The sequence below is a fragment of the Mauremys reevesii genome, linkage group 12, assembly GCF_016161935.1.
Source record: "Mauremys reevesii isolate NIE-2019 linkage group 12, ASM1616193v1, whole genome shotgun sequence".
In the NCBI taxonomy this organism is placed as follows: Eukaryota; Metazoa; Chordata; order Testudines; family Geoemydidae; genus Mauremys; species Mauremys reevesii.
In genome coordinates this window covers 10,648,457-10,672,017 of record NC_052634.1, presented here as the reverse complement: position 1 = coordinate 10,672,017, position 23,561 = coordinate 10,648,457, and the positions used below count along the sequence as shown (strand labels likewise).

The 23,561-nt window shown below is 49.9% G+C and overlaps 1 protein-coding gene across 7 annotated transcripts in view; it reads right to left on the bottom strand.

Moving 5' to 3' along the window:
• Positions 1-23,561, bottom strand: part of OPCML (opioid binding protein/cell adhesion molecule like) — an 854,468-nt gene that overhangs the window by 681,104 nt on the left and 149,803 nt on the right. For all 7 annotated transcript variants that reach the window (XM_039496207.1, XM_039496208.1, XM_039496206.1 and 4 more), the window contains one exon: positions 19,761-19,941. In XM_039496207.1, the coding sequence (XP_039352141.1) occupies positions 19,761-19,941 (181 nt within the window). The remainder of the gene's footprint in view (positions 1-19,760; positions 19,942-23,561) is intronic.

Here is a 23,561-nt window from a genome sequence, read left to right as displayed (position 1 = left end):
TCTCATAATACAAGAACAAAGGGATGTCCAAAGAGAAGGAAAGGCGACAAACTGAAAACTGCCTAAAGGAAATATTGTTTTTAAGCCATGCGTAATTTTATCCTGTGGAACCCACTGCCACAAGATAGAGTCCAAGAGCTTAGCTGGATTAAAAAAAGAATTAGCATTTAGATGGCTAATGAAAACATCCACAGCTATATTAAAAGGATTAAAAAAGGTAAGGGACATAGCCCCATGCTTCACTAGTCTGGGGCTAGGAATGATCCCATTTAAGAACCAGTTTACCCACACTTGTCCTTGCTGTGAAGCAGCTGGTACTGGGCATAGTCAGAGACAGGATGCTGGCCTATGTGGTACCCTGGTCTGATCAGCAGGGCAGTTCCTCTGTTTCAGTAATTCACACCATCACTTGTAGAAAGGGGATGTGGATTCTCAAAAGATTTGACGGACCAGATGAGTTCCCAGAAGTCTGATCTGGACCATGTGCCTGCAACTCTCCCAAGAACAAGTTCTCCCATGCCATGTCTAGCCAGGTTTGCACACAAACCTATCAGTTCAGTGCCTAAGAAGCAACAAAGCCCAACGTCTTGCGTCTACTCCCGCTGGAGACTGCACTGGAACAGCCTCAGAGCATATCCTGCCTCCCACCTTTTCTAAACCTCAGTACGAAAATGGCTTGGATGTGCTTTGCGTTCTAGACAAGGGTTCAGGCTGCTGGACATTCCATCTGAGCAGGCTCATCTGTCTCTGTTGATTCCATATTCTGAGGCTTCTCCCCCGTCACATGCCCCACCTGAGACAGAGGAACTGCAAAAGGAACCAGCTGGCTGTTCCTGCCGTCTGCTAAAGAGCCACTGTTTGTCCTCTGGAGCCCTGTGGCTTTGAAGCCAGTACACAGCATCTCCTCTATCTCCAGCCAATGGGCAGCCGCAGCTCCCTCCACCGACTGCCCATAAATCCTCTAACTCGGTAAACAGTCGAATTACGACTCCCCTCCATTGCTTAGCTGCTTTTGACACTAATTGCTCTGTGGAGTGTGTGCGACTGGCAACACCTTATTAAAAGTGAAATATATTATACTGTCCACTTATTGCTACTTTATAAAGATAAAGTATCCCCACTACATAGAAAGGCTGGCAAAGGAATTGACTAGCAGTCTCTAAGCAGACAGTGGATAGTACAGCTTACAAAGAGGAAGCCCAGCAGGCGTTACCAGGACAAATGCTTCCTCTTAGTTTAATTGGAAAGAGCATTTCCATTTTGAGCTGAAGGGTTGAGCCAAAGAGCGCATTTATGAATTTCTGTTCCATCCGCACCCCCAGGTTTTGACTCAAGGAACTCAGCCCTGAATCTTCCAGGAATCTGGTACAAGTCCCACCCAGAGAGAGCCACTAAGGGGCTGGTTTTCAGAGGTGCCGAGCACACAGGTCCACAGAGCCAACCTCAAATGACTCACCAGGTTCAAGTTAAGACTTGGCCGTGCTGTGGACATGGCAGCAGTTAGCAGCAGGCATCCAGCCTGGTGGAATTCTCACCCTCTGGTGGCATCTGCTGCAGCAGGACTCTGTGTTGTCTTTCAGCCTTGAACCAGGACAGGATGGGGTGGTGAGGCCACAGCAGAGAGACTGTTGAGCCCAGAGCAGGAAGCATTACATTATCTTGATGTGCAGTGTCAGGCCCTTCCAACCACAGTGAGAATAGCATTGGTGCCTGTGGGTTAACACAGCAACCGTGAGCCCAATTGCCCATGGAGGCTCCACTTCCATTCCTGGAAAACTCAGGACTTGGGGTAAAACTTGAATAATTCTTTAGCCTTTCACAAAGCCTTTCCTCTGAGCATCTTTCTAGACAATGAACTCAACTCCCAGTTAACCAAATAAACCTTAATCCATCCATGTTGCTACTGTGCTTTGGAAGAGGCAATGCTAATCAGTAAGTAATCAGGCTAATAACTTGTCTGCTTATAAAGGGCTGGAGGTACCAGATACTTCCTCTCCCCGTTTACAATGCAGTTAGATCCCAGACGGTGCTGTGCTCCTATCTGAAAGGGAACAGGATTCTCTGAACAACAGGTTTGAAATACCCAGATTTCCTGGCTCATCAGGTTCAGATCCAAGCAAGGTCAATCCAGCCCTTCTTGTCTCTCAGGCATGAATAGATCACCTAGGTACCTGCAGCTCAGAAGCTGAAAACCTGAACCTTCACATTCATCCCCGGAGGTACAGATCAAATCAGCATGACTGGCTAATAGGGTTCAGCAGCTGAACTGAGCCCTCGCTCATATAAAGGGGGTTTCATCCTTTTCAGTGAGACCTTAAATAAAATGGCCCAATCTTCTAAGGCTCAGAGTCACTGGCAGCTGCAGGTGCTCTGCATCTCTCAATATCAGGCTGCAACTTACTTTCTGCTCTGCATGGCCCATCACGATCCCATGGCATTGTCCATAACAGTTTGGGATGCTTGGTTTCCCCTTCCCGTAACCTCTTCCGGGGTGCTGGCTCTATGGCTGGCTGTCACCTTTCCTTGCTGGAAATGACTGCCCAACCCACTAGCACCGTGTGTGCCACCTCCACGTAAGCCTACTACAGCTGCCTCATAATGGAGTTAGTTGTTCCTTCAACTCAAGTGGGAGAGCCACAGGTGTTTCTAGTGCTAAAAGTTCCCCAGTTCAGACTCAAACAATGAGCATACCCGGGGTTGTTCCAACTGCATTTCAGTGCCTAAGCAAGTCTTGTGTCACCATCAAGGGTGACATCCTGTTCGCTTTTCCCTTATGTGATTTGCCCAGGTGCCACCCTCAAGTTAAGGGAAGCAGAATCCTGTCTGTGCTTTGTACAGGGCTTGGGGGATGAAAGGTGCTATATCAAATGTAAATGACTGCCATTCTGCTGATAGAAAGGAGAGGGGCTAGGTGGATGGATGGGCAAAGACAGATATAAAATGCCACGAGGAGAAGAATGACCTATTTGACAGATTTCCCTGCCTATCAAAGCTAACTCTGCTTAGAGGTTCTGACATCTGACGAATTGTGTCATGCTCACACGTTCAAAAGGTTCCATTTCCGACAGCCCTTGCCTTTTATCCTTGCAATGTTTTACTGCCGAACCGGGTCCCCGCTCGCCTGGAGGGGGACGCCACATGGCACAGCCCGGCCCTGCAAGCTAGGAGATAACAAGAGAGATGGAATGGCGGGGAGAGAAGCCTATTGTCTGGCATCCCTTTTGTGGTAGGCAGATTCTAAATTGCTGGCTCATGTTGACATTTCAATGACCAAATTAAAATGCGCCGCCATGGAGACTAAATGTCATTAGCCTCATTAGAAGTGATCACATTAAAATAAATACAAAAATAAAGTGGAAATTAGCCCAAGCCATTAAAATTAATTAAATATGTGGGAATAGCCAGCAGGACCAGGTGCATCCGAGACAGGGATAAGAGCTACAGTCTGAGTCTACAGAGGTTGACAAGAGCAGAGAATAACAGCAGAGGTGATTTGAAACTCTATGTGGCTTGGTTTTAGAGTGTGGGGCTGGGAGTCCTGGGTTCTTGCCTTGGATTTGTGACCTTGGGCCGGTCACTGGACCCAACATTTTCAGAAATAGCCACTGACTTGGGGTTCCTGACTTGAGACTTCTGGGGGACCAATCTGAGGTGCTGGGGACCCAGAGCTCCCATTGACTTCAACTAGAGTTGGGGGTGCACAGAGCCCCTAAAAGTCAGGATGAACGGATCTCAAAGGGTTCCATGAAGTCTCATGACATTTTAGTCAATTTACCAAAAATGATCACTTCACCAGCCACAGCAAAGCAGCTGCCTCTGGAGTGGAACATGGTGGTAGTCCACAGCAACATGGCCTGACAGTTTAGCACAGAAAATGAAGAATATTGTACCCAACAGAAATGAAAGGGAGAAATTAAGGAGACTGGGGCACCTACGTAAACTGGAATTTCCCCAGGACATTGGGATTAATGTTCCTAGACTTGACAAAATTACCATAGGAGCTTTAATGGCCGTGAGTGGATTAGTACTTTGATCTTATAACCCAGAAGCAAAATCTTGAGCAGCACAGCCTGCCCCTAAAATTATGCTGAACAACTGGAGATAGGCCCCACCCAACATTTCAGATCCATGCACCCCTCCCTCCTACTTTAGAATGTGTGCCTGTTTGAAACTATGCAGCTTGGTCCCATCTTTAAGTGCTGATTCAGAGAAGAACGCCACCTACTGATGCACCACTACCACCTCCTGATTCCCTCTAAATGGTTCTATTCCATTCAGTTCCCTAAGGCTCTTCTCTGTGTCTCCTGAGCAACATTAGAGAATCAGCACTTGCCAACAGGTGCCACACGGTGAGCAGAGGAAATAACCATGTGTGCAGTTTTCTGGCAAGCAGGGACTTTTTAACAGCCACCACTCTAGGTGTCCCTGTGTGGTCTCCCAGCCAATTACTGACCCAGCCAGGCACTGCTTAGCTTATGTGACGTGACAGGATCGCAGAGCGACATGGAAGAAAGCGCTATCTTTGTTCTCAGAGGAGAAGACTTTTTTTTCTTTTAACCCATTCTTGCTCTGCAAACACCACTTCCTTTGGGGAGGGAGAAATCCACAGAAGGCCCTTGCAAGATTCTGTTTCTGACAAAGCAGATCTGAAAGCACAGAGATTTCCCCCCGCCCCATGCACACTTCCCGTCTGTCAAATATTATAATCGTCATTTTCCAGCTTGCTGAACAATCAAAGTGTGGCCTATATTCGCTGGAGCTCCTTCCACACGCTGCATGCATAGCAACAAGTATGGGAAACAAAAGCCAGAAGTAAACAGTCAGAAGAGAAGAGGGAATTGGCTGGCAGGCAGACAGCAGAGGAATGTTTTTCTCAAGGATTGTATGTGTTTTGGGAAAGTGGAGGGGGTGGGGAGAAGATACCCCATCATCCCTCCCAACCCTCATGTCTACTTAGGTCTCCAACTCAGAAGCCCAAACCTCCCCTTATATACTTTGCAAGGAACACACACAGACACACGAAACGTGCTTGGGCAATATTCCCATTGGAAATGTCAATGACTTTTCTCTTTGCTTGGGTTCTGCAGCGAGCGAGGCTGCAAGCTGAGCCAGCTCCTGCTTTTTCACTGGGCTGAGTGGGGTTTTGCTGCTACGGCTGATTTGTTTCCAAAGAAACATCCAGGCTGCCTTCGACTGCTGGCCTGATTTAACTAGGGTGAGGACAGGGCTGAGCAGGGGGAGGCAGAAGGGAGGTAAAGAAAAAATTTCAATGTGCTGGATTCACAGCCCCCTGAATCCTGCCTTGCACCTTGCAGTCATGATGCACTTAAAACTTCACAGCAAAACTCACCTGTTTTCACATCAACCCTAAGTCCTAACTCCCAAATCCTTTTTCTAATCACTAGACAACTACCTGCCCTGCTTTAACTGTCCAACCTATCACGGCAATTTTCGAGAATCAACATGGCTTAGAGAAGAACACAGAGATTTCATGGAACAGGCCCCCTGGAAGGGAATAAATCAATCACTCTTATAAAGATCACCTAAACCCCCTCTCCTCTGCCTGCAAGCTGTTTCAGAGCTGCAGAGTGAAACTGGCTCTGCCCATGAAGTAAGAAAAGTCACTCAAGGGGGTTCTTCTGCCGGAGTGCGTTAACAGTGCCAATGCAGAGGATGGGCTAATCAAACCCCATTAGATACAGCCCTTCATCCAAAGCATTAGGCTAAGAGGAAAAGAGAGCGATACTGGTGCCTTATGCTCAGAGGAATCGCTTCACACCCCTCTTGTGACAGGGATAGCAGGTGACATGTGCCGAGTGCCTGGCTCTGAGCACTACACGAAGAGTAAGCAGAAACTGAAGGCACGGACTGGATGTGCCAGGGAGGTCAAACTCCCTCCATCTTGCCTTTAGCGAGTGCCCCTCTGTTTCCGGACAGAGTGCGGGGTGGGGTGTGTGCACTGTCACGCATGCAGCTGGAGCTGCTCTGTGGACACACAGATGGCTTCAGTTTCCTGGTCGGTCAGTCCAGCACTTTCCACTAGTAGAGAATTCACAGGAAAGCAAAGCTAACGGTAACTCCTTTGATTTTATTGCCCCTCCCTCCCGCCCTGGCCAGTTTCGTCACACACGTGCTCCGGGTGAGTGGAATCAAGCAGGTTTCACAGAGAATGAGCCCCGGTTTCAAAGAAGGGCTGATCTTGCCACTCAGGGGCACTTTGGGGCCTGAGTAGCCAGCCAAACACTGGGCAACGGTGCCCTCCTGAGGTGCTTGGCTTGAAACAGTGGCCCACATGGGTCACTTATTCCCCAGAGACACATCGCACATTTGACCAGGTCTATGAGATGGGCACAGTCAGGGCCTGCCCTCAACGTGTGCCGGCAATGCCAACAGACTGCTTTGGGCTGCCCAGCTATCAGCAAGCCTTGCAAGGGAGCACCTATGAGCTCCCTCGTCTGCTCTCACCACGCTGCCACCCGCCCTTTCAAAGGATAAACTTGAAGAGCCAACCGCCCTCTGAACACGTCCTGACTCAACCTTCCCAGTTGCTAAAGCTTCCCAGACCACAGGAGTGAAAACCTTCCACCGTGAACCCTAAACACGCACCACCAAGCCACCCTGCTGCCAGCCCTGCCCAACAACAGATGCTGTTATAAGGCCCCGCGTGGCTAGTTAGGGTCCTGCACATCTTATTTCGAACTGAACGTAGGTAGCGGCACCCATTGCATAACTCCTGCCTTCTCAGTGGACAGGTTACATCACCAAGCCGTGGCAGAGCACATCTCCCATGCCACATCAAGCTTTCTCTCTAACCCAGCTTCTTGGGGCACCTTGCTTGGTAGCACTCTCTCCCTCCCTCACGGGGTGATAATCCAACCGGGGCTCTTTAAAGAAACAGGCAGGAAAAAAAACTTTTCTTCCCTGAGTCTGAAACAAAGAGTTCCCTGAAAAACCCGCCCACCGAGCAATAAGTGTCAAAGACCCTTTTGTATGTGCTGTTGCAGCACTGGTAATTATCGCTACCATGCCTTCATTAGAGAGAGAGAGAGATGACTAGGAGGTAGGGAGGTTGCAGAAGAGCTGTTGTTATTTTTAAGTTTGGATGAAAAGGAAAAGCGTGAGGGCTGAGTTCTTTCCCCCTCTGCACTCACTGATGGTAAAGAGCGGCTAACAGGAGAGCTCAGCCTGATGGGGTGAAAGGTAGGGGAAAGGAACGGGGTGCAGGGAATGACCAGGGAAGGGCTGACAAAGCAACAGGCTGCTCCCTGTATAGCTGAAGGGCTTGTGAAGAAAGCCAATGCACCTGCAGGATGATCTCAGAGGGAGTCGCATGTGCACAGGAAACCTCCTTGATTTGTTTTCAGTCCCAAAGAGATTTCGTTAGAGGAACTCTGGCTGCAGGCGCAGCTCTGACTGAGCAGAGACGGACTAAATACCAAGTAAAGGCCTCAAGATCAAGTCAAAAGAAAGGAGGATGAATGCGCCATCGCTGCCAAACATAACGGGTACAGAGCAATATGCACATGCATGTGCCCAGTGCTAAACTTACGTGAAACTCAGCACTTCCTGTTTCCTTGGGTTCACACCGCACACACACATCCCTCCCAGTCACTCTGAACCAAATTTTCTACTCAATAAGTTTGTTTAGCCTCCACTGACTTTAGCAAAGCTAGGCCTATTTTATATCAGCACACAAGCTGACTCTTTCATCTTAGGAATTAACTAGCTCTGGGCGAACCATTCAGAAGGCATCATTTAACTCAGCAAATCTTACTCTTCTCAGTTTTGCATGAACTCCCACTGGCGCCAACGGGTGCGTGCGTGTGTGTCTGGCCCTTCAGAGCAGTGCGTTTAAAATTATTCACAATTCTCGATCTGCAGGCCATTGCAAATGCACACCGGGTGAGACGCAGCAGTCCCGTAGCATCGCTTCTGTGCCTTGATTGGAGGACTTGTGTCATAAACCAAGCAGGGCACAGATTTCAAATTGCATATCAGAGGGTAAAATTTGTCTGGCTTGAAATCTGCTGGAAGCAAGTAGGCAAACCCAGAGAAGTTAAGGTGCTCAGTTCCCATGGAAGCTGCCCTTCATGCCCCTGAAAAATCTCTCCTTTTGAGTTGGCGAAGGATTCACACCAGCAAAATTTATCCACAAAGGCATTTGCACCTAGTAACCACACCAGGGACATGGAGTCTATGAGAAACTCTTTTAAAATGCAAAGGTGTCGTAACTTTTTTCTCCCAACTCCGATTCAAACTACCCCGAAAGCTTGAAGTGATGCTCAGATGGAGAATTTTGCCTGTGGTGGGTTTGAAACCACAGAAAACCACTGGCTGACATTTTTTTTCTAAATAACTAGTGACTGTGGGTGCTTGGCTTAACACACCTTAAAGCAGCCTGATGTACGGAAAGGGGAAGCCAGGGCCTTTGAAAGGTATCTCAGGTTGGGGCCCCCAAAAATGGAGGCACTCAAAATCATTAGTCACTTCTGAAGATTTAGGCCACTGTGTTTCACATGATGCTGGCTCAGAACCTTCGCTTCCCCAAGAAATGCAGCACAGGGCTGGCTCCAAAGATTTGAGATTTGCTTTTCAAAGGCAAACTCATACTTCCCCCATACGGGAGATCTATCACATACCCAGCAGGGAGAAATCAACCAGTGTTGGGGGAATTACAGCCTCTATCTATGCTTGGCCCCAACCCTCAGCCAAAGAGATAAAGCAGTTACATTATGCTGGTCTGAGCACTAGGTCCCCTGCTGGGACCAGCCAAAACTTCTTCCCTACAGCTCCTGAGCGATGAAGGATTGGTGTCCGCAGTGCCTTATCCACCTCTAGCCCCAGCCTTTAAGACAGCATAGAAAATCCCTTTAAGTCCCTCTCGCTCATATTGAAATGACACTAAAGCGGAATGAATGTGCTCCAGGTACTTATTCTCAGGCTCAGGGATCAGCAGCTCCCCATCAGTCGGGTGTCTGTCACTGGAGATGAGTGACAGGCATCTGCAGCAGCAGGAAAACCACTCTCCAGAGGCAGAGTCTGAACTCTGGTCTCTGACACTGCTGGCTTAAAGCATCCCTGGGCCAGATCCTCAGCTGGCGTAGACGGGCCCCATCTGCGGCAGTAAGGGATTGATAGAGTGAGGGGAGCCCATTTCAGGGACCTGACATCACTCCGTTCCCTAGGCGACTCCTCGCTCCACAGCACCATCCTGAGGGAGAGTTTGCAGCTCGGTTCTCTGCAGTGGGGAATGTCTGTATGTGGGAGAGAAAAGGGGGCATCCCTGGGAAAGAGAGAGGCATTGTTCACCCAGGCAATGCCAGCTTCCTATTTCTATGCCACATTTCAAAGGCAGGCACCCCAAGTAAGGATGGACTCTCACTGGTTTGTGTCCCAGCTGTATGCAGGACCAGTGTTTCTCTGAGAGCACAGTCCAGTTTTGGGCCCCACACTACAAGAAGGATGTGGATAAATTGGAGAGAGTCCAGCGGAGGGCAACAAAAATGATTAGGGGGCTGGAGCACATGACTTACGAGGAGAGGCTGAGGGAACTGAGATTGTTTAGCCTGCAGAAGAGAAGACTGAGGGGGGATTTGATAGCTGCTTTCAACTACCTGAAAGGGGGTTCCAAAGAGGATGGATCTAGACTGTTCTCAGTGGTAGAAGATGACAGAACAAGGAGCAATGGTCTCAAGTTGCAGAGGGGGAGGTTTAGGTTGGACATTAGGAAAAACTTTTTCACTAGTAGGGTGGTGAAGCACTGGAATGGGTTACCTAGGGAGGTGGTGGAATCTCCTTCCTTAGAGGTTTTTAAGGTCAGGCTTGACAAAGCTCTGGCTGGGATGATTTAGTTGGGTTTGATCCTGCTTTGAGCAGGGGGTTGGACTAGATGACCTCCTGAGGTCCCTTCCAACCCTGAGATTCTATGATTCTATGATTCTGTGTAAGTGCTGGCAGTGGCCACGCACCACCCTCATTCCACATACATGTTCTCCAACACCGGGTGGTTTTGGTAATAATGATAAATAACCCTGAAGGATAAAGGCTCCGTGGAATCCTGTTCAGTGATCCCAGGCAAGGCAGAGGTGCAACAAATGGGGTCATTTCTCAGAGAAAACCCCATCTACCTACCTCTGTACTTCCACAGCCCCCAATCACCATCACATCTGAGTACCTGACACATACTGATGAATGCATCCTCCCAGCACCCCCAGAAGTACGGAAGTGTGGTTAGCCCACCTGTGCAGATGGGAAACAGAGGCACTGGCAGAGTAAATGACTTGCCCAAGCACATACAGGGCATCGATGGCAGAGCTGAGAATAGAACACGGCTCTCCTTAGTACCGATCCATTGCCATAAGCACAATACCATCCTTCCTAAGCACCTTTGCGAGCTGGGTATATTCTGAAAGGCCTCTTTGTTGTCTAGGACATTTGGCAGTACCGGGTCTGGGGTAGGACAGTGCTGGGATCTGAAGGGTTAAAACTGTTATTCTCTAACAAGAGCCGCTGACAATATTTCCAGCTTAAAATTTCAGTGTCACGGGGGTAACTCACGAAGAAGATTTCTCAGTACTCAAGACAAAGACACCAAAGCAAGCCATTCTAGACCACAACCTACCATACTGCTCATTATGGTCTCACTGTTTCCTCCTTGGTCTGCCTGTATCCCTCTGGCGTCTTCTCTTATACTTCAGCTGTAAACTCTCTGGGGGCAGGGTCTGTCTTTTTGTTCTGTGTTCATACAGCGCCTAGCACAATGGGGTCTGGATCCATGGCTGCAGCTTCTAAGCGCTATGATAATACACGTAAGAATAGCCCGTGCACCCAAGCAGGAAATGCTTGCAGTCAGCTGCCCCTACTGAGCCATGATGGACCAGCAGTATTGGGGAAAAAGCAGCACTGGGAGCATGCAGGTGTCCATCACCAACGGGCGTGTTGTATCCATCAACATGTAGAACTAGAAGAGACAGGCCTTCAAAGACAGCAGCTAGCATGAGAGAGGGATTCCTCGTTGATGGGCATGGACCCCGTCCCCCCAGCCCGCTAGCTGTCTGAGGAACAGACCCTGTGCTACAGTGCACACCAAGCTATGGCCTTGGATTACACAAACACCCTAATAGAGGGGCAGGGAGTGACTGCCGCTACCCTCCTCCCCATAGCAGCCTTTAGCCATATGTGTGGCGCATTTCAGATGGAGCTGGAGAACAAGCCCGCCCCACACTCACCGAACAGCGGCAGCTCCTGTGCCACGGTGCTGGACCCAGCTCCCCGCTGTGGGCTTAGCAACAGGGCACTGTGACCCCATGCACCACGTTGCAATGCCACTCACTCTAATCTGGCCTGGCTGTCCCTCCATCACAACATAGGGGCAACCTCCCGGTGTGGCGATCTCAGGCGTCAGGTCAAACATCCAGAGTGAGGACCAAGCCCAGTCCCGCAGTCATGGGACAGGAACCACCGCTGCAGGGGGAACATGGGGCGGGCTCACTCTCCAGGCCCCCACCAATGAGCCATTGTCCACCACTGGTTAGGGGCCTCTGTACGTGGGGTGCACATACACGAGTGAGGGAGGGAACGGGGTCTGCGAATGAGGACACATCTAGAGGTGTGTGTGTGTGTGTGTGTGTGTGTGTGTGTGTGTGTGTGTGTGTGTGTGTGTGTGTGTGTGTGTGTAAAAACAGCTCGTACCCATCCCTTAAATTATTCCTGTGTGTCTGTGACTCTTTTCCCTTTCTTGGGCACTTTCCCACTGTTTTGTGCATCAGAATCAAATCCAAAATCCTCTCTCCACAGACTGAAATTACAGAACACGCTGGTGCCTGCACAAAGGACCCGCCCTCCCTTGAGGGGAACAATCAGCTCCTGGACACACCAGGCTCCGAGCTAAATCTGGCTAACCTCCCTGATCCCTGTGAAAGGCAGACGGGAAGGACAGCCTCGCTGGGCGGAGGCCTCTTGCTTTCAGCTCCCTGGGGTCTGCTTACTTGCCCACAAGCGCAAATCTAAGAGGTCTTCAGCGGGTCAGGCCCAGGAGCACCGGCTGGTGCTGTGCTGTGTGATCCGATCAGGCATTCTCAGCCAGGCTGTGAATGCAACACAGACTGGCATTGGGAGGTGCTGACGTCTATGTCTCATGATAGGCAGCCAGGAAGGCAGGCGTGTGTATCCGGTCTTCAGTCCCATGCTCAAGCCCGTTTGACTGACATGCTAACTCTTGTCAAGCGGCCTCAGCTCTGGGGCGGCTGGGCTGAGCTGGCAGGAGCCCGGCCACAAGAAGGACCTGTGGGCTGGCACGCTGGCACCGCGTGGACGAGAACCGTAGCACTCAGGCTGCCATCGCAGACTCAATCACAACCATGATGGCGCCTCGAGCGCAGAAACCAGCTCCTGGGCGGCGGAGGTGACAACGGGCTACCCAGGGGAATGCCCCATTCAGAAAAATGAGGAGACAAAATCAAAGCAAAATAATTGTCCTTAGCACTTTGCTGCTTCAAAGCATCGCACCAACTAATTAATCCCTGAGAGGAAGGGAAGTGTTGTAACAAATCCATGGCCAGGGCTGTCAGTGCACTGCACATTACAGCACCTCACATCCCCACAGTGACAGCAGGACGAGAACTCTGATCCTCCCGCCCCCTCAGCGCCTGCCCCAGCCACTTGAGCTAAAGCAAAACCTCCCTTTGGAGTCAGGTGATACGCAGCCCGACACACAGGAAAGCAGCTCTGATTCTACCCAGCAGGCAGCAGTGAGTGGAATAGAAGGGTCTCTGTGGTCCTGTAACACAATCTAATCAGGACACCACAGAGCAGGACGGGGGTAGCGAGACAGAAAAGGGGGATCGGTGTCAGGGGCACAGAGGTTATTGGTGACTGTGGGCCACGATTAAAAGGAGTAAGGGCTGTTCTACAGGGACAGCATTAGGGACAGGAGAAGTAAGATAGGGCTGTCTGAGGTTAAAAAAAATTGTTTCAGGCCAACATGCAAGGACAACGTTTTCAAATTTGCTGCAGACCGAAAAGTCAAAAAATTTTTGATTCATGTCAATTGTGAGGATTTCAAAAAGCTGCTTTTTTTTCTTGTTTTTGGAAAAAAATTCAAGGGATATTCCAAAATGAAACATCTTTCTGTAATGAAAAGCCAAAATATTTTGTTCAGGAAATGCTGAAATGAACCGGTTTGATATTTCCATTCTTTTTCTTTTGTTGACCGATACAATTCACTGAAGTTCACAAATCATTTTTTTTCAAACTGAACCTGCATTTTTCAGGTGGGAAAAGAAAGTTTCCCATGAAAAATTTCATCGAGCTCTGAAGCAGGGGTCACCTCCCAGGGCACTGGAATGCTACGGTTGCTACAGTCCCTCCTCAACAAGCCAATCTCAAAGCTATTTACTGGGGCTCTGGCCACCAGGTACAATGAACAGTGCTTTACATTGGCAGTTTGGGGGCTTAGACGCACGCTACGATTCTCCTGATGGCGGCTACAGCGCCTCCTTTGAGGTATGGCCATAGCCACCCTAAGCGATTCTGGGTAGCATTTGGGAACTAAAGGGTTCCAACTGCAGATAACAGAGCAGGAACCGCTAAGGGGCCAGGTGGGTCGCTGATCTTGTTCAGCTGGTGGCAGGAAGCAAACGGGAAGCAGGAGAGGATGAAAGATCCCGTCTTCACCTTAGGATGCCAATCCCCGGGAGCAAAATGTGGAGTGGCTGGGGGACTAAGCCATTGCAGAGGCAGCAGGCTTCTACATGGATCCCTTGGGGTCTGCTGGGATGGATTTATGGCTCAAGCCCCGCCACAAGAGGACAGTGACAGCAGGAGATGGGGAATTCCCTGAGAGGACCCTCCCAGAGATTTCTTTGCCCAGAGATCATGCTAGTGGATGTCACCAAGGGAGGGGATGATCTGGACCTCACTCATGTGCAAAAGGAGATGACGCTTCCCTACCTCGGAGGTGGGAGAGGGAAGGGCTGTGAGGCAGAATGAATTGCCCAAGGAAGACTCTGGAGATTGAAAGCATTCCAGTGCCGAGTATTTGCTAGGGAATTATGGGGCAGAGATGAGGAGCTGGCAGGCAGAGGGGGTAGCAAAACAGGGATACAAGCACTAAAGGAAAATGTATAGCCAGCCGTGAGAGCTAAGTAACAGCTGCTCAATTCCAAGGCACCATGTTTTGGCAGCAGGAAATACAGGACCACAGAGGCCCTTCTATTCCACCCCCTGCCATTCATTAACCTAGGGAGCCAGTGATCAGCTAATAGGTTTTCCTACAGGGATCAGAATTAGGGTTTCGGGGGGGATTTTGCAGAGGAGCTCAGGGGCCAGCAATCCAGTGACACCCTGGCAAAGTATCATCGCTCCACAGATGGAAGTGTTGGGGTTGGAGATGAAAGATAAGGAACCTAGTTTGAATAGGGCTGTTGTGTTGGGCTCCCTTGTTGGGCTGGGCCTTTGGGCGGTGGGAGCCCAGATTCGCAGCATCCCCCCCATCATTGCTCTGTTCACCCCACCCAGCTCAGCAGTCCTCCTGGACACAGAACTGTCTCCTCCTCTCAAAAAGCTGCTGCTGTTTCCCCACTTGGTCAAACCCAGTAGGCACCTTTCGTTACCAAATTGCCCCCAGCCCGAGAGAGAGAGAGTGTGTATGTAGTAGAAGCACCGAGGCAGCCAACGTGAAAACATTCCAGGCCATGGCTGTGACAAAGGCCATGGGCACGAGGACGCAGAAATAGGGAGCCCCTTACTGGAGGGGACCAGAATCTCCACAACCAAAGCAGAGCAGCTCAGGGTGGCCTGGTGGGGAGTGACCACAGAATTCTCATGCTATTTCACCAACAACTCCTTATGCACAGCACTCCAGGTGGCTGCCTACTCAGCCTGTCCCTACAGAGCCCCTGCTGGATTCTGGATCCTCTGCCTGGATTCTGTGTCAGGAAGGATGAAGCTCAACATGTCTCAGCTTGTCTCTGCATTCCCAGGACAGACCCAGTCTTCTCTGGTCCATCCCACACTCTAACAAGCCTAATGGAGGGAAGTCCCGCAGGTGTCTCGGCGTCAGAGCAGCATCTCACTGGGATAACGTGGGATGGCATTGCCTTGCTATGCAATGACATTGCAGGCTAACCACTCCAAGGCATGAAACGGTCATGGCATGTGGCCCAATTTTATCAGTAGTGGGTAGCCATTGCCTCAGCCACCTCTAAGCTCTCATGTCCCAGATTGGTGATTGGGATTGCACTCCGTGGAGCTATACAGATTTACTCCAGATGAGGATCTGTCCCTGAGTGTAGTCTTTACAAAAGGATTGACAATGAATGGCCTAACTCTGGTCTCACTCCAGGTTTACACTGGTGTAGCTCCATTGCCTTTTGTGGTGTCACTCCTGATTTACACCAGCGTACATGAAACACCACTCACAGTTATACTAGTGGGTAAGTTCAGAATAATTCTACTGGCTTCAAGAGAGATACACGCCTGTCGCTCGGGGCACAGCTTGGCCCTGAACGTCTAAGAAGACCTCTGACACTGAGGGTCAATATGTGACCATCTGAGGGACTCCTCTTCAGACCCCAGCCTGGAAAGAAGTGACTAACCCAGCTTCCATGAGAACAACTCAAACTGCAATGGTGGGGAACACGTGTCCCTAGGAATAAAGCAAATATCAATGCCAATGGAAACTGAAACACATGCATAGAGTGTCTTGGTCACCTATGGAGCTCACACATCATGCTATGGGCCATGCAGAGTAACTCATGATACCTCACCCCACCCCACCCCCAATTTCTTTGTCTGACCCACAACATCCCCCACTAGTCCAAATCATAACTCAGTGCCCAGAGATGCCCCTGCAGTTTGAAGCACTTGCTGTTGGCTTCACAATTAAGCTTCCCACCCACCACCTCCCTGTCTTGCGGCTCCAGGCTCATTAAAAACCTTCATTGTCCTTCCCATCAGAGAGATTCCACCTCGGAAAGCAATTTATGGCCACTGAACCCCTTCCCTAAAGGCACCAGGAGACAACAGCATTAGCCTTAGAAATTATTCCGAGATGGAAACGTGTCTTACCAAGAAATGAAAAGCTGCAGAGTAAGGCGCTATCTGTGACCGGAGGGGTCACGGTTTCATTATTGCATTAACCTTTCGTGTCTTTAGACTCCACAAGAGTAAATTGGTAACGAGACAACATGAGCCCCTCTGGGAGAAACGCATCTTTCCAAACAGAAGATACAGAAAAGAACAGAGGGGAGAGAATGAGTGAGAGAGAGAGAGGAAAAAAACCCTGCAAATAAGCCATTATGGCTAATAATAACTTTGCAATGCTATTTTCTGCAGGAGCCTTCAAGTTGTGATGTTTTCCTTCACTCTAATTACACCTTCTGAGCAAGTTCTCTTCTCACACCTCACATGAAGCACCCTGCAGGATTAGCATAAAGATCGAAGGGAAGCAGTTTAAGCTTGAGACCTGCTTCTGAGTATCCCGTGGGAGTTTCACATGCATAAAGCATGAGGGATCAGGCTCCCCAAATAATTGACACTCCTAAACAACACTGTGGAACAGGTGCCTGGGGTCGGCGGGCTGGATTCTAATCTCGACTACTCTGGGCTCCATCTGGAGGGACTGAACAGACGCTAATTGAGTTACTCCAGCATCACTGAAATCAGAATGTGACCCAAATACTGTTGCTAGGTTTACAAAAGCTGGATAATATTGATAACAGTTGCAATTATGTAAATAAAGATATTCAAATGTCATGCTTCAGGGCATAAACTGATCACTGCAGGGGTCAGGAAGGACACTCTTCCCCTGTGCACCGCATTGCATGGCTAGCCAGGTGTATTAAAGGAAGGGTATTTGACATCTTCCGAAGTATCAGGCATTGTTGATCAATGTAGGAGGCAGGTTTCTGGATGTGATGGACCAATGGTTGGTTTAGTATGGCAAATTCCTATAGTCTGGTTCAGACCACAGGAAAATCAGAGTTAGAGCAGACTGGCATCTCATCAGAATGCAAAAGACAGGCTAGAGCTTCAAAGTTCCTCTCTGGAACCAGAACCAAGCTTCCCCCAAGTTTGAAGTGCTCGAACCCTGGCTTTTGACTCTCCGCATTACTGATAGCGATGCCACAGCCTGAAAGTTGGATCAGTCCCATCCATCATTAGGATAGCAGGGGCCCAGGACCCGCAGAGCACTGCACAGCTTCGGAGCTTCCCAAGAACAGCAGGGCAGAGCTCTGCCTGGCTTTGGTGGGCACCTTTGCCAGAGCCCTGCAACTCACCACTGAGAATTCGCAGAACCTCACACCAACATGTCACCCGCAGCAATTCCACACCTGCCAAATGTCAATTCATTTGCAATTAAATGGGGCTCTTTCATGTCTCTGCCAGTGGCACATAACAGTCTAGTCTCCTGTGGGTCTCGTTACCGTCAGGTTTAGCGTACAGGTGCCGGGCAGTGCTGGTGGCCTGCGATTCACAGGTCAGACTAGATCAGGGGTTGCCAAACTGCGGGTCGTGAACCCTCAGGGGTTCACAAGGTTATTACGTCGGGGGTTGCAAGCTGTCAGCCTCCACCTCCAAACCCTGCTTCGGCTCCAGCATTTATAATGGTGTTAAATATTTAAAAATGTGGTTTTAATTTATAAAGGGGGAGGTCGCACTCATAGGCTTGCTGTGTGAAAGGGATCACCAGTACGGAAGTTTGAGAACCACTGGACTAAATGATCTGATGGCCCCTTATGACTTTCAACTCTGGGACTCTGAAAGCTGCCAATTTTTCAGTAGAGCTTTTTAGACGCAAGCCACCCTCGCTCCTAAAAAGGGGCCCCGTCTTTCCCTTGAAAAACTGACATGACTTCAAGAAGTTTTCCAGGAAAAAAAACAACCCTTCAATGCAGAGGAGCTTTGCAGCTCACACACCCCCAGCACTACCCAAACACCATTTCCTAAGAGCCTCTCTTTGCAAAGTTACCTTTGCACCTCTTTGGTTTAGAAAAGGGGTTCTCAAACTGGGGGTTGGGACCCCTCGGGGTCGCAAGTTGATTACATGGGGGGTCACAAGCTGCCAGCCTCCACCCCAAAACCCGCTTTCCCTCCAGCATTTACAATGGTATTAAATATATAAACAAGTGCTTTCAATTTATAAAGGGGGGGTCACACTCTGAGGCTTGCTATCTGAAAGGGGTCAGCAGTACAAACGTTTGAGAACCACTGGTCTCGGACATGGGCCTTGGGCAGAGATTTTAAAAACACTGTGGCAACTAATCCTCCATAACGGCTCTGAACTGGTCAAGCTAGGAACAGTGTGTGACTCTCATCTTTGAGCCGTGGGCCTCTCCAATGGCAGTACCCACTAAGAAGTGACCAAGTCCTCTGCTCAGGAGCAAATTTCACAGAGGATGCTGTAAACAGGTATCAGATGTTGGGGTCTCTCTTGAAGTTGGGGTTGCTCTACTGATGGACCTGTGGTCAGTCCAGCAGTATGTGGATTAGCTCCACAGCTCATGCCCCACTGATTCTGCCCCACCAGGTTTTTTTTTTTGGGGGGGGGGTGTAGGAGATCTAACACTTCCCCAGCCTTCCTCCCTGCCCACCCACACAACCCCTGCGGAAAAAATTAAATTGCACACTGACAAGCTATTTAAACACAGAGATCTACCCTGCATCCCCGCTTCCCCCTCACCCCCCATGCCAATGTAAATCACAGCCAGGCCCAAGGAGAGACATTTGGATTACAGAACCAGGATGGGATTAGGACATCCAATTCCCATTCATTTTAATAGGAACTGGGTGTCCGAGTCTCTTAGGCAGCTGGGCAGATCTCAGCTGAAAAGCACAAACCATCATCAATTTCGGTCGCCTGTACCATTCCCCTGCCCCTCTTTGTCAGTGTTATCCCTCCCATATGGCCAGTGGGGTGGCATATGCTGGATTGTGTTTCGGTGCCCACGCTGAGACCTCGTCTGTTGAGTTTCAGCCCGGAGTGACTCTCTAGAGGCAAATTACCATAAACCCCATTACAAGTGGCGTTTTCCAACACCCTGATGCTAAGCTCCCAGCGAGTGTCGCGAGGAGGACAGTCCAGCATTCTCAGCATTGCATTAAGTCTGTAGGGAAGTCTACACCTGCTCAGCTTGCTACGGTTGCAGCATCTGTGCCTCTTGCTGCAGGCTGATTGCCCAAACAGGGGAACAGTGGCAGTGAGTGTCAGCACGGGGAAGCGAGTCCCAGAGAGGGAAGGAGAAAACAGGACGATTCAGGATAGAGGCTGAGTCTCCCAAAATACAAGAGGGAAAGCAGGCGCTTTGGGAAAGAAATGGAGATGAAGGGCACTGAACTTCGAAGGGAAAGGTTCCCCCATTCACTGGGCATGTAATAACGGGGGGCGGGGAGAGAGAGAGAGAGTGTGTGTGTGTTACAGAGAGACTTCTCCGGAGCATCCCTGCACGCTGTGCCTGGAAATACCATTCAGCCAATTCCTGCGCATGCAAGAGCCTCTTCTCCCCACGCTGTTCGGACAGCAGCTGGTCTCTGTACCAGCTCAGCACTCATTTGGGAAGCAGCAGCCTGGGCATAGATCTTTGAACCCCGCTCACAGTGGCTGCTAAAAGCACTCTGCTGCAGAGCAACTCCTGTGTGTGTGTGTGTGTGTGTGTGCGTGCATGTGATGCACACACCATTTCGTTCTCCCTCCCTCTGCTCTAAGATCCGCACATCCCCTAGACAGACAGAGAGAAAAAAGAAACAATTCCCCGCTGTACCTGGGATGAAAAGCAGGGCGGTTGTGGCTGTGAAGACGATCCAGCAGGCAGGATGGTACATCTTGGAGCTGCAGGAGTCTGGAGGCTGCTTGGCTTGCTGCTTCCGCTGCTTTCCTCTGTGCTGAATTCTGAGCAGGTTTAAATCCAATGTTTGCAGAGGGAGGGAGAGTGAGTTAGTGAGCTGGAGAGAGAGAGAGAGAGAGAGAGAGAGATGGGAACAGGCAGGCAGTGTCTCTGATTTTTTCCTGCACATACACACAACTAGCAGAAGAAACACCCGCACTAGACTGTGCAGTGGGGAGAGCAGACCTCCTACCAGGCACTCATTGGTTCGAGCCTCCTGAGTGACACAGTCACTTGCCTCTTCTGAAGGTTCCACTCTATGGGGAGCTAACTGCTGCCAGCTGCCCCCTGGGTGCACCTCCCACTTGCGCCCCTGGGTCCTGGAGAGGGCTCTGTGGGACTGGCACAATGGCAGGGCAGGGGAGACTGGTCTGCTGCCAGCAGCACCGCACTAGGGGAAAGGAATGCCACGGACGCTCCCTGGGCTAGTCCTCTGGGCTGTCCTTCATGCAAAAGGGCTGGGGAAAGCTTCATCAAATTAGATTGCTTGGGGATTATAACTTGTTGCAGCTATTCCGAAGCTGCTGAATGAGTTAGAGTCTGGAGCATGCCTGTTGCTTTCCAGCCGTCGCCCCTTCACCCTCCGTTTCAGCCACTGGCGTTACAATCGCAGTAGGGTTTCCACTGCAAGGCACACGCACCCGGGAGCTTCTCAGGGTCAGGCATGGAATGCTTAGAGCTTTATAACCCAGCAGCCCTGCCTGCTCCCAAGGGAGGCGGATTGAGCAGTCATGTATCTTAGCACCTGGGCGTCTTTTAAAAGAATCAGAGAATCGTAGGACTGGAAGGGACCTCGAAAGGTCTTCTAGTCCAGTCCCCTGCACTCGGTATTATCTAGACCATCCCTGACAGGTGTTTGTCCAACCTGCTCTTAAAAATCTCCAATAATGGAAATTCCAGAACCTTCCTAGGCAATTTATTCCAGTGTGTAACCACCCTGACCGGCAGGAAATTTTTCCAACCTAAACCACCCTTGCTGCAATTTAAGCCCATTGCTTCTTGTCCTATCCTCAGAGGTCAAGGAGAACAGTTTTTCTCCATTCTACTTGTAACCTTTTATGTACTTGAAAACTGTTATTATGTCCCCTTCTCAGTCATCTCTTCTCCGGACTGAACAAACCCAATTTTTTCAATCTTTCCTCATAGGTCACGTTTTCTAGACATTTAATCATTTTTGTTGCCTTTCTCTGGGCTTTATCCAATTTGCACACAGCTTTCCTCAAATGTGGTGCCAAGAACTGGGCACAATACACCAGGTGAGGCTTTATCAGTGCAGAGTGGAGCAGAAGAATTACTTCTCGTGTCTTGCTTACAATACTCCTGCTAATACAGCCCGGAATGATGTTTGTTATTGTAATACAAACAATTAATCATGCACAGGGAGTATTTTGCATTACTGTTTCCATGGGCAAACAGAAGATTTCAGTCTCCAGGGCTGTCGATGCCTCAACTTTCACCAGCACTAAACTCACTTTAAAAAAAGGCAACAATCCCTCCCCCTGAATATGACAGCTGAGACTCCTGCCCTGCTGCATGCTTCCTCTAGATAAGCTGCAAGGTACAAACTCACATATGCAGGTGCTTTAACAACATAGAGAAGACAGAAGATGGATGGATAAATTGCCTGTGCAGTGGCTCCTATATAAGCCCAACTCTCACATGGCCACAGATTGTTCTGTCCTGGATGGATCCAGTTAAGGAACCATGCTGGCAAGGCTGGGATTGCAGCAGACAGAGCTAAGGAAGGAGATCAGGCTGCCAGTAGAGAGGAGGAATATCTGTCTCCTCTCCATGCACCTCCTCTGGATGATTGAGGAATAGGGCAAGGAGGACCCAACTGGAGACCATAACACCACCGCTTTGCACTTATATAACATTTCATAGCAAAGCACCGTACTAACATGAAAACTAACCCTTACAATACTCGCTGTGAGGTGGATAAGCATTAGGATTCCCATTATACAGATGGAGAAGTGAACCAAGGGGTTAAGGGAATTGCCCCAAGCCAGAGAATGAGTCCGTGGCAGGGCTGGGAATAGAACCCAGGAGACCTCACTCCCAGTCCACTGCTATATAAAGCCTGTGCAGGGCTGTTCTTGAATCCTGCTCCTGCTATTATGGCAGCAGAACCTGCAGGATGCAGGGGATCCCAGTTGCACTGCAGGTCTCTACTGTTCCAGACACTTGACAAAAATCTCCCTTGGAACTAGACATAAGAATCTGCAACCTTGGGTTCTAAGTCCCTGCCCTGCCCTAATGAGTGGAGACCACCATCTATATTACACACAAAATTCCTCCACTAAATGAACATGTTTCAGATTGGCAGGTCAAGCACTCCCCAGTTAGAAAGTGCCAGAGTTAAGGTTGTTTGTGCAACAAGATTCAAGAAGTGGGTGTAAAACTGTTGGAGGGGGGAAAAAAGGAAAGATGAGGGGAAACGATTTGGCCACCTTGTGTATATGCAAATTCAATACAATCTTGAATTACATGATCACATGATATTTCTTCCAATCCCTGTTGCGGTCCTGTCTCTTCCCAGCCAGTGGCTCCTTGTGCCTGTCCCATTCTCAGACGCAGTCTCCACACCCCAGATTTCTCATTCCAGTTCCAGTCTCTTTGCCCAGCCAGGCCTACTCTCCCCCTCACTGTCCGAAGCCCAATCCCCTCAACTTTCAGGCTGTCTACATTGCCCCACAGTTTGGATTGGGGTGTGGAGAGGGGGGTGAATAGCAGATGCATCAAGGTATTGTGCTGTAACTGTCACGTCTGGATGCTCCCAGGCACAAACTAAAAGGTCCCTACTTCATGCTACTGACATCCCGTTTGAAGAGGACTATGGTAATGCAAACTAGGAACCTTTGAGTTCGAGCCACACCAGCCGCACAGTGGAATCACAGCACAGCACTTTGGTGTGCACAGTATTCACGCCCTTGTAGCCCAAACTGCGGGGCAGCCCACAGTTTTTCCATCTCCCGACACCCAGGACCAGTCTCCTCGCCCAACCTGCCCCAGTTCCACCCCCCCTCCACCCAAACTCCTTGTCCACAGTCTGCTTGCCCAGCTAGTCCTGGTTCCTCATCCGATTTGTCTCACCCCCCCCCCAAAGCCCGAGCTCCTCGTCCACCCAATCCAAGTCTCCCCTCACCAGCTCCTCATCTGATCTCAGTGTCTGCCCCATTTCTCTCACTGGCTTCCAGTCTGAGTCCCCTGCTGAATCAATACCAACCTGCCCCCCCATCCAACTGCTGCCCCCTCTGCATTCGAATCACATGGCTTCTTCCGCCACACTGCCTGGGTGCCAGCTGGGGGGGTGGGGAATGGTCACTGAGAGCACATCAGAGACAGATCTCGGCTCTCCATTCTAGTGCCCTGCCCTGCCCCTGCCTGGAGCAGCTGTCCCAGGGAAAGTCCTGCTGGGCTCTGGGCTGGAGCATGCTTAGTCTCTCAGTGACTAGTGCGTACACACTCTGGTCACCACAAGGAACTATGAGAGACTCGAGCACACTCAGTGAAGGTGGAATCTTCAGCAGTTTTATCTGCTAAACACTAGCATGTGCAAACTGAAATTTTGCAAATTCAAAGGTTTATAATTTGGCCAGATTTGGGCAGATTTTCAAGGGAATGGCAAAGGCTACCCCGCTCCAAACAAATTTCAAGCTCCTGTTTCGAAGCATGGGG